Raw genomic sequence first — 10998 nt, forward strand, 5'->3', positions numbered from 1 at the left:
TGAAGCACACACCGGGCTTCATATCTCTTGGTGCAGTGTACGCTCCTACCGCGATGTGTGAAACAAAGGAGAGGATGTTCTACACCAAACTCGACTCTGTATTAGACCAGTGCCCTCCCCGGGACACATTCATTATCCTGGGCGACTTCAATGCTACCACTGGCACTGACAGGGTTGGCTACAAGCTATGTGTTGGTCCCCATGGGTCTGGCCCGTGGGGCCCCCCTGGACTTAGCATTGTAGGGTCCCATTGATTGACTGAATGATTTTTCTCCTCCAACATTTTTGTTTGTTTTCTTCTTTTTCTCCTCCTCCTCCTACTCCTTGTTCATCTTTTTTTTTTTTCTATTCCTTCTCATGTTTCTCTTTGTTCCTTTTTTTTGTCCCCCTCATTGTTCTCAGGTAATCAAGTTAATGAAGTAGAAACACCTTTCAATATTCACCTGTTCTTCCCCCCTTCACCTGCCCCCCCCCCCTCCGTCACATGCTCCTCCCACCAGGTGTTGGACCACGAGGCCAAGCAAGTGTACCGCGTGACGGTGCAGGCGAGCGACCAGGGCAGCCCGCCGCGGAACGTGACCACAGTGCTGCAGATCGAGGTGCTGGACCTGAACGACAACCGGCCCACCTTCCCTGCCTCCTCCGTAGTGTTCAAGGTACGGGAGGGCGTGAAGGTGGGCGAGGAGGCCGGCTCCGTCATGGCCGTGGACCGGGACGGCGGGGAGAACGGCCGGGTCACGTACACGATTCTGTCTGGGAATACTTACGGAACCTTCGACATCAACAAGACCAGTGGGCAGGTGTTCACCGCCCGGGAGGTGGACTACGAGCTGGCCACGGAGTACATGCTGGAGGTGAAGGCCGTGGACGCCTCGGCTACCAACCCGCAGAGCTCCATCATCAACGTGAAGATCGAGGTGCAGGACGAGAACGACCAGTCCCCGGTGTTCCAGGAGGACCCGGTGCTGTTCTCCATTGGCGAGAACACGGCCATCGGCACGCCCGTCTGGAACTTCACGGCCACGGACCTGGACAGCGGCGACAACGGCTACGTGCAGTACTCGCTTGCCCAGCAGCGGCCCAAGAAGGTGTTCCGGTTGGACGCCACCACGGGCATGCTGACGCTGATGGCGCCGCTGGACCACGAGGAGCACCGGGAGTACACGCTGGTGGTGGTGGCGGCGGACCAGCCCAGGGACGAGACGCAGCGGCGGCAGGCGTCCGTCACGGCGCGCATCCTCATCGAGGACTACAACGACAACACGCCCAAATTTGTGTCGCGCAGTCGCGTGGACGTAATGGAGGACGAGCCGCGCGGCACGCCGGTGCTGCACGTCATCGCCACCGACGATGACTCGCGCGACAACGGCCGCGTCACCTACATCATCAGCTCCGGCAACGACGGCAGCTTCGCCCTCGACTACGAGACGGGCGAGCTGAGCATCGCCCAGGCACTGGACCGCGAACGAGCCACGCAGTACCGCCTCAATGTGACGGCCAGCGACCACGGCCAGCCGCCACGCTCTGCCACGCAGCTCATCGAGGTGTTCGTGGAGGACGTCAACGACAACCCCCCAAAGTTCAGCCAGGCGCTGTACAAGGCCAACGTGTCGGAGGGTGCGCCGCCCGGCACCTCCGTGGCGCGTGTCACCGCCTCCGACCGTGACTACGGAACCAACAGCAACCTGACCTACATCATCCCCGCCGGCATAGGCGACAACAAGTTCCGCATCAACCCCTCGACGGGCGTGATCCGCACCGTGGCCACGCTGGACCGCGAGGACAAGGACCACTACAGCCTCACCGTCTACGTGCGCGACGGCTCCTACCCCGCCCAGTACGACACGGCCTCCGTCCTCGTCACGCTCACCGATGTCAACGACCACGCACCGGAGTTCCGTGACTCTTGCTACCCCCTGAGGGTGCCGGAGAACACGGACCTCTCCGTCATCCACACAGTGTTGGCCACGGACCGCGATGCCGGCCTCAACGGGCAGGTGCGCTACTCCATCACCGGCGGCAACGTCAACAACAAGTTCAGCATCGAGTCCTCCACGGGCCAGCTGTCGTCGCGGCCGCTAGACCGCGAGGCGCAGGCCAAGTACTTCCTGGTGGTGACGGCCGAGGACCGTGCCCAGACGGCCCTGCGCGGCGTGTGTAACATCACCATCACCGTCGAGGACCAGAACGACAACGACCCAAAGTTTTCGCAGAACCGCTACACGACCATGCTGCCGGAGGATGCGGCGCTTGACACTGTGGTGCTGACGGTGCGCGCCACCGACCGCGACCATGGCGAGAATGCGCGCATCACCTACTCCCTCAGCAACGAGACGCAGTGGCTCTTCAAGATAGACAACGAGACGGGCATCATTACTACGGCCGGGTGAGTGTTGCCGTGCTGTGTTTGATGTGTTGTCTTGTGATGTGTTCTGTTGTGTGGTGTTGTGACATAGTATTGGCTGTCTGGGATAACCCTATATAACTAACAACCCCCCTCCCACCCCCCACCCCAGGCACTTTGACAGGGAGAAGCAAAACGTGTACTCCTTCGAGGTCCGCGCGACGGACGGCGGCCGCTACGACGCGCGCTCGGAGAAGTCCCAGGTGCAGATCACCATCACCGACGTGAACGACAACAAGCCGGTGTTCACGCAGTACCCCTTCACCGTGGACCTGCCCGTGTACTCCCAGCCTGGTCAGGAGCTGCTCAAGGTCACTGCCACCGACAAGGACGAGGGCGTCAACCAGGAGATCGTGTACAGGTGAGTGGCCCGCCAGCCTGCTTGGCCCCATGTGGCCCTATCTCACCTGTCCTGTCTTGCCACATCCTCCATATCACTGTATGTTAATTGCCTCTTCCTCCTCCTCTTCTGGCTGTTATATGAGGACCAACAAAGTGCCACACACTAAGGACCATACTCTCAAACCTTTCGTCACCCAGGCACACACATTCAACAAGGCTTTCGAAGGAGTTTTGAGAATTTCTATGGGTAGTTTTATGACCCTGGTGGTAGTTTGACAGTTTCTGCACCATGAACGTGAAGAAACACTCATGGGGATGCGTTTAACCTCTTTTTTGGCCTTTAGAAATGACTTGTCTAAGAGAAGGCAGCATCTAAGAATACCGACCTAACACCCCCCTTCCCCCCATCCCTCCCAGCCTGGTGGACGAACCTGCCAACAGCAAGTTCCGCATCAACCCCGAGACGGGCGTGGTAACAGCCACCAGTCCGCTGGGCATGGAGAGCGGCCGCCTCTTCCACCTGGAGGTGCTGGCGCAGGACCGGGGCCGCCCGCCACAGTCCTCCACAGGCCTGGTGGAGATCCGTGTTGGGGACGCGACCTCCATGACCACGTTGCAGTTCAAGAACTCATCATACTCGGTGGAGCTGGAGGAGAATGCGCCGGCGGGCTCCGATGTGGTGCAGGTGGCAGCCGTGCGCAGTGACAATAACTGGCAGCGCATCGCCTACAGCTTCGGCTCTGGCAACGAGGAGAACATCTTCGACATCATCAGCAACAATGGCCTCATCCGCGTCCGTGACCCGCGGCGCCTCGACTACGAGACGCTGCCCCAGATGCGGCTGGTGATCGTGGCGCAGGCGGAGGGCGAGGTGCCGCTGTACGCCTACACCAGCGTGTGGGTCACCCTCACCGACACCAACGACAACGCGCCGCGCTTCACGCAGGACCGCTACGTGTCCTCGGTGTGGGAGGGCTACAACAAGGGCGAGTACGTCATGCAAGTCTCTGCCACCGACGACGACACCGGCGCCAACGCCAACATTGTCTACCACATCGTCGAGGGCAACCATGACAGCGCCTTCGTCATCGACCCGCCCTTCTCCGGCATTGTCAAGACCAACATCGTCCTGGACCGGGAGATCCGCGACGCCTACAAGCTGACCATCATCGCCACGGACGAGGGCGTGCCGCAGCGCACCGGCACCTGCACGCTGAGGATCAACATCGTGGACGCCAATGACAACCAGCCCACCTTCCCGCCACACTCCATCGTGCAGGTCTCCGAGGGTGAGTACAAGCCACTCATCCTCCAATAAGTATGACCTTCCTTCACCTCCTTATTTCATTGTCGAGGCTGAGGTTGAGGTATCAGAGAGTAGGATATGACTTTGTGCAGGCTTTCAATGATGAGTGACAGCAGCGTACAGGTTTGAGGGTGAATGATTTGTTGACAAGTTAATATAAAGGCAAACTAGATTGTGTTGGGTTTACAGAAACTCAAGAATAGGTTTGACAGATTAATGAATAGATGATGTTAGGTTTTACAAACGATGTCTCTTACAGTCTTATCTTTCACCACCATCAAACCACCACACACCACCACCACTACCACCCCAACCACCTTCATCACACCAACCCATTCCTATCATTCCCCAGGCTCAGAGGTGGGGACCGTCATCACCACCATCACCGCTAACGACGTCGACACCAACCCCGCCATCACCTACAACTTCGCAAGCTCCGGCAACCCTCACAACATGTTCAGCATTGACAAGTTTAGCGGCAAGATCACCCTCGCCAAACCACTGGACCACGAGACCAAGAACGAGTATATGCTGCAAGTGGAAGCCTCGGACACCTCTCACGTCGCCACCACCTCCATAACAGTGAAGGTGGTGGACGAGAATGACAACGCACCCGTCTTCACGCAGCAGGCTTACCAGGTGGCGCTTCCAGAGCTGTCCCGCCCTGGCACGCCTGTCATTAGGGTGAGTTATGGGAGAAGGGGATGAGGGGGGTATGTGAAGAGATGAGAATGAGAGTGATTATGTGGAGAGATTAGGAAGAAGAGAGATGAAGATTAGTGTGCGAGGTTGAGAGCAAAATAAGTAATCATGAGTGGAGTTAGATTAGATTTACCAGTTGAAGAAAAAGACCAATTTTGTTGAAGTAAATAATGAAGAAGGAATTGAAGAACATGTCTCTTAGTGGAATTTTAATTGAGTAGTTTTTTTATGGTTAGTAACCGAGTGAAAAGTACTGTTTACTAGCTGAAGAAAAAGAGTAACTTCATTTTGGGATATATAAAAAGTAAAAGAGCAAATTAGTATTGGTGTAAATTTGTATTGGGAGAAAAAGTAAATTCATATTGATGCAAATTAAGGAGTAACATTGTATTGGGGTAAATAGATAAAGAGTAATTTCATTTTGGGGTAAAAAAGAAGAGTAATACCGTAATGGAGTAAATAATTGATAGCAAATTCGTATTGGGGCAAACAATGAAGAGAGTTAAAAGTTTTTCGTTCCTTCCCAGGTCAACGCCACGGACAAGGACATCGGTGCCAACGCAAGGGTCAAGTACAGCCTGGGCAGCTCCTCCGACACAGGCTTCTACATCAGCGACCGGACGGGGATCATCTACACCAACTCCTCCGTGCACTACAACCCCCGCCAGCCCGTCATCCAGCTGGTGGTGACGGCTCGGGACGCAGGCCGCCCCTCACTAGCTGCTGTGGCCGCCGTTCGAATACAGGTCACAGATGTCAACGATAATGCACCCAAGTTCTCGCGGGAGGATTATACGTGAGTGACGCTTGTTTTTGTTGTTTCTTCTTTGGTTGTTTCTTTTCTGTGACATCACTTCGCTGGGCTTGTTTCGTGATGATGGCCTCCACCCGAATGAGGTTGGTTCGGCGTGTTTCAGGAGGCTCCTGAAGAAGTCTGTTGACAGCTTTTCGAAAAGTACTTAAAATGCAGACGGGGAAGGGGTAAAGGCAGTCCTTGATCAGCCAACCCACAAAGTCAACGCAGCTTACAACAGTGGTGGGCACGGTTTCGCTAATCCGTTAACCGCTAATTAGCAAAGCTAACTTTTTTGTTAACTAATTAGCGTTTTCGCTAACTTTGGAAACAGCAGACCAATTAGCTTTCACTAAATGAAGTTCCTCCTCCGCTAACTTAAAGTCTCCTAAAAAAATCATACAGCTTCGTTCTTGTCTGCACCAGTTGAGTCACATGGCGCATTAATTCTAGGGCTTCCATTTTTGGGTAAATTACGCCTTAAAGTAGGGTAGGGAAACTTTTTGGTATTTTAGGGTAATCCATCTTTCATTCCTGCACTGCTATATGCATGTTTATTAATGAGGCATAAGTTCACGAGGGGATATGATTCGGGTCTTCAAGTACCTGAAGAAGTTCAGTAACATATACCACTGCAAGTTTTTTGAGCCAAAAATCAGTTTAAGAACTATCAGTGCAAGCAAGGCGATGTAGTACAGACATTGGCAGGAGTTTCTCCTCAAACCGAGTCTTCTGCCATTGGAACAATCTTCCTTTAGAAGTAGTAAGTGCAAATTGCAAAAACCATGAACTCCTATAAAAAACTAATCGACCGGTGTTTCGCTGCCTCAGGAGTGAACTGAATACCGAAGGGCTTTCATCTGCTCTGTAGGCACGAAGTGGCTGTCGAGTAGATTGAATTACCAGAGCGGGCAACCTCATAATGAGCCAATAGGCTTTCTGTTGCCTGCATTTCTAAGTTTTCTTGTTTCCACGTTTAGTGTTGTTTTTTCATCTGTTGTTTATGCTTCTTTTGTTGCTTCTCTCTTCGTATTTTTGTTTAACGTCCTTATATTCGCCTATTCGGTTGGACGGTCACTTGTTTTGTTGTTGTTATTGTTGTTGTTGTTGTTGTGTGTGTGTGTGTGTGTGTGTGTTTGTTGTTGTTGTGTGTGTGTGTGTGTGTGTGTGTGTGTGTCCTAACTGTCCCCGCGTCCCCACAGTGCCCACGTCAGCGAGGACTCTCCCCGCGGCCACCTGGTGACGCGCGTCTCGGCCTCGGACATGGACGAGTCCCGCCACAACCGCAACATCGACTACCGGCTGGTGGGCGGCAACGAGCGCGGCGCCTTCCAGATCACCAGCAACACCGGCGAGATCTTGCTGGTGCGCCGCCTGGACCGCGAGGACGTGGCCGAGTACCGCCTCATCGCCATGGCCACTGACCGCGGGCAGCCGGCGCGGAACGCTACGGCGGAGGTCGTGATCACGGTGGACGACGTCAACGACCACGCGCCGATGTTCAACCAGAGCGAGTACGCGGTGACAGTGAGCGAGTCGCTGGGTCTTGGCGCCTCGGTGGTGCAGGTGCTGGCGACAGACGACGACGCGGACGACAACGCCGCCATCAGCTACGACATCACCTCCGGCAATGACCACCAGGTGTTCGCACTGGACTCTGAGACGGGCGTGGTGTCTCTGCGTGAGGCCCTGGACTTTGACGCCGTACCGGAGTACCGCTTCATCGTGCGAGCCACGGACGGCAGCCGCCACCACCCGCTGTCCGCCCTGGCCACAGTGCACGTGGTGCTGACGGATGAGAATGACAACGCGCCGCAGTTCCCTGTGGACCGCTACCTGGAGTTTGTGCCGGAGAACTCGCCCGTCGGCACCACGGTGTTCACGGCGCATGCCAACGACGGCGACAAGGGCGTGTACGGGGCCCTTAACTACTCTATCCCCGGCGGCAAGGACATGGACAAGTTCGGCGTGGACCACAAGACCGGCGTGGTGGTGACACGCGCCGTCTTCGATTACGAGGCCAAGCACGAGTACTCCTTCCTGCTGCGCGCCGTGGACGCCGGCGGCAAGTCCTCGGTGGTGGCGGTGCAGGTCAACGTGGACAGCAAGGACGAGTTCGCGCCGGAGTTCCTGGAGCAGAGCTACTTCTTCGCCGTGCCCACCAACCTTGAGGCCGGCGCCGTGGTGGGCCGCGTGGAGGCCAGCGACCGCGACGAGGGCACGGACGGCCGCGTCTTCTACTCCCTGCGCGTGTCCTCCAGCGTGTTCAGGATCAACCGCACGTCGGGGGAGATCACGGTGCGCCGCGCCGGCCTGCGCGAGGAAGGCCTGACGCGCCTGGAGGTGGTGGCCACCTCGGGCCAGGTGGGCTCGCTGCGCACTGTGGCCGTGGCCGAGCTCAGCGTGGGCGGCAAGAACGGGACCTGGAACAACACCTCGCCGGTGGCCACGGGCGGCCATGACTCAGGCGGCCTGGCCACCTGGGCCATCGGCCTGCTCATCGCCCTCATCTTCCTGGTGCTGATCTTCGGCGGCGCCTTCCTTCTGCTGTATCGGCGCAACCTGCGGGCGCGCAAGACCGTCATGGCCGACCAGTTCGATAACTCCTTCGACACCATCGACATCCGGCCGCCGCCCTCGGCCCCGGCGGACCTGTCGCAGTACCCGCCGCGCTACAACGACCTACCTCACTACGACCACCACGGGGAGCGCAGCCACCACCACGGTAACACCACCTCGGAGATGAGCGAGCAGAGCCAGAGTGCCAGCAGCGGCCGCGGCAGCGCCGACGACAACGAGGACGTGGAGGACGAGGAGATCCGCATGATCAACGAGGGACCGCTCATCCAGCAGCAGAAGCTGCGGGAGCGCCTGGGCCTGCCCGACTCCGGCATCCGCGATGACGACAACATGAGCGACGTGTCGGTACACAACACGCAGGAGTACCTGGCGCGCTTGGGCATCGACACCACCAAGAGCGAGTCCACCAAGGGCTCACAGGACCTGGCGCACTCCATGGAGAGCATGCACATGTTCGACGATGAGGGCGGCGGCGAAGCCGACGGCATGGACATCAGCAACCTGATCTACGCCAAACTGAACGAGGTGACGCCCGAGGAGGACGCCTCCATCATGGACGGCACGCGCGCCTTCGGCTTCGGCGACGAGAGCCAGCCCTCCATGACGGGCTCGCTGAGCTCCATCGTGCACAGCGAGGAGGAGCTGCAGGGCTCCTACAACTGGGACTACCTGCTGGACTGGGGGCCACAGTACCAGCCCCTCGCGCACGTCTTCTCCGAGATCGCGCGCCTCAAGGACGACTCCGCGCCCAACTACAGTCGCGAGCCGCTCAAGAAGACCCTGAACCCCCAGGTGAAGACCATCCCGCCGCCGCTGCTGACCAGCGTGGCGCCGCGCTCCATCGCCCCGGTGGCACTGAGCTCCGCCCGCACCAGCCAGCTGACGCTGCCCTCACTGCCGCGCTCCCCCATCAGCCACGAGTCCTCCTTCACCTCCCCCGCCATGTCCCCCTCCTTCAGCCCCTCCCTCTCCCCCCTGGCCACGCGCTCCCCCTCCATCTCGCCCCTCATGACGCCCGGCAGCGTCAGCCACGCCACCTCGCCCGCCGCCGCCGCCGCACAGACCTCCGCCACCTCCACGCCGCACCACGGCCGCCCCGTGGGCCAGCGCCAGGGCCCCGCGGGCCTCATGGCCGGGGCCTCCTCGGGCTCCGAGACCGAACTCAGGATATAACCGGCCCCGCCCCGTCCCCCGCCCCCCTGACCAGCGGCAGCCCACACTGCGACTCACTGCTGTGGCCAAATGCATTGTGATAATAGTTACTGGTGTGACGTTGCCAAATGTCGTGACCGCGGCGCCGAGTGTGCCTCTGTATATTTGTGAATACTTACCCGTAGGACCCCGGCACCGCCCAGGCCTGCCCCCCCCCGCCCCCACCTCACCTCACCGAGTGCCCGGCGTCCGTCGCAGTGACCAGTGCCCCGTGTAGTACGTGTGTGTGTATGTGTGCATCAACCAGACTTAAGCCCTGACCCCCCCAGACTGCCACACCTCAGGCCATTCCCCTTATATCCCCATACAGGGCCACCACACGATGCACCGAGGCCTAAGAGATAATATGAGTGCCAATGCCAGTGCCAGATAGCAGCAGACAGAACAAGGGAGGAAGTGTTGCGTGTGTTCGTGCGTGAGCTGAGTGCCAAGTGAGTGTGTGTGGCGGGACGCTGAGGCAGGGGCTGAAGGTGCTGAGTGCCGAGTGCCAAGACTGAGTGCTGAGTGCCACGACTGAGTGCCAACCATGTGCTGGGCCCCACGATGCTACAGTGCCTTGTGGGTGTCCTTTGTGCCAAGTTACCCCCTCTCCCTCTCCCCCTCTCTGCCCCCTTGCACCCCCTCCTCCCTCTCCTCCCCCTCATGCCTCCCTTCACTTGAACCCTACAACAAGAAACAACAAAAACAACAACAAACCACCCCCTCTCCCCTCCTCTCCTTTCCCTTATCCTCAACTCCTCCTTATCTGAACATCAATAACAATAACTACTACTACTTCTACTACTACTACTACAGGAACACTTACAATACCTCTTCTGCCATCATCTGGTGAGCAAAAGTGATGTCATGTCGCTTATTGTTCTGATGCATCCAAATTTAACGACGTTCCTCAAAATTCTTGCTAATGATTCTTCCCCTTGCACATGACACGCCTGCGCTATCTTAGTATTGATGTCACAGAGAACACAGAAGCGTGGTGGATACTGCAGCTCCTGAGGCCTATAGCGATGATTGTTTCTTGAGCTTCCTCCGAGCGAGCCTGTAGGTGGGGGCAATAATTAGTTCACAAGGTTCCTGTTGTGTTGCTGCTCCACCAAATACACATCAAAATAATTAGAAGCAACAAAGTAAATTGATGCCCTTTTATTTTCATTATCTAAACCACTGGAGCTTCCCAAGAGGGTGAAGGTCACACGTGGCAACCCACAAAACACCCAAAGTACTGTGCAGAAGCAGCTTAAGAAATGACGTTGAACACAAAGTTAACCCAGTAGCAGCGACGGGCCAAATTTGTGGGTTTACCGTGTAGCAGGGACGGGCCAAATTTGTGCCATGATATAAACACCCCAAAATTGATGACACATAAACTGACCACAAATGCTTTGATATATATTATGAAATGGTTTGTGTGAGGGGTGATTGTCTCATTTTTATCGCTTAGAGGGACCATTAAGAAACATGATCCCTGCTGCTACCGGGTTGAGAACTAGAATTCACAATTAAAAAACTTGATTTCACAATTAAAATAACATCCAAGAAGGAAACTAACATATGAGCAAACTCTTGTCTTGTTCAAATAATCCTAAAATCAAAAAAGGGAAGTTTCAAAAATTTCTTCCTAATGCAATGATGTTAAGTTGCTCGGGTAATTCTCCTCAT

General features: G+C 56.5%; 1 protein-coding gene across 1 annotated transcript in view; it reads left to right on the top strand.

The window, feature by feature from the left end:
- Positions 1 to 9312, top strand: part of LOC126985855 (protein dachsous-like) — a 139417-nt gene extending 130105 nt beyond the window's left edge. The window contains exons 14-19 of the mRNA XM_050841326.1: positions 501 to 2386; positions 2517 to 2765; positions 3164 to 4035; positions 4405 to 4736; positions 5282 to 5550; positions 6750 to 9312. Of these exons, the coding sequence (XP_050697283.1) occupies positions 501 to 2386; positions 2517 to 2765; positions 3164 to 4035; positions 4405 to 4736; positions 5282 to 5550; positions 6750 to 9300 (6159 nt within the window). The 3' untranslated portion in view covers positions 9301 to 9312. The remainder of the gene's footprint in view (positions 1 to 500; positions 2387 to 2516; positions 2766 to 3163; positions 4036 to 4404; positions 4737 to 5281; positions 5551 to 6749) is intronic.
- Positions 9313 to 10998: the final 1686 nt, after the last annotated feature.

This window comes from Eriocheir sinensis, chromosome 60, assembly GCF_024679095.1.
Source record: "Eriocheir sinensis breed Jianghai 21 chromosome 60, ASM2467909v1, whole genome shotgun sequence".
In the NCBI taxonomy this organism is placed as follows: domain Eukaryota; kingdom Metazoa; phylum Arthropoda; class Malacostraca; order Decapoda; family Varunidae; genus Eriocheir; species Eriocheir sinensis.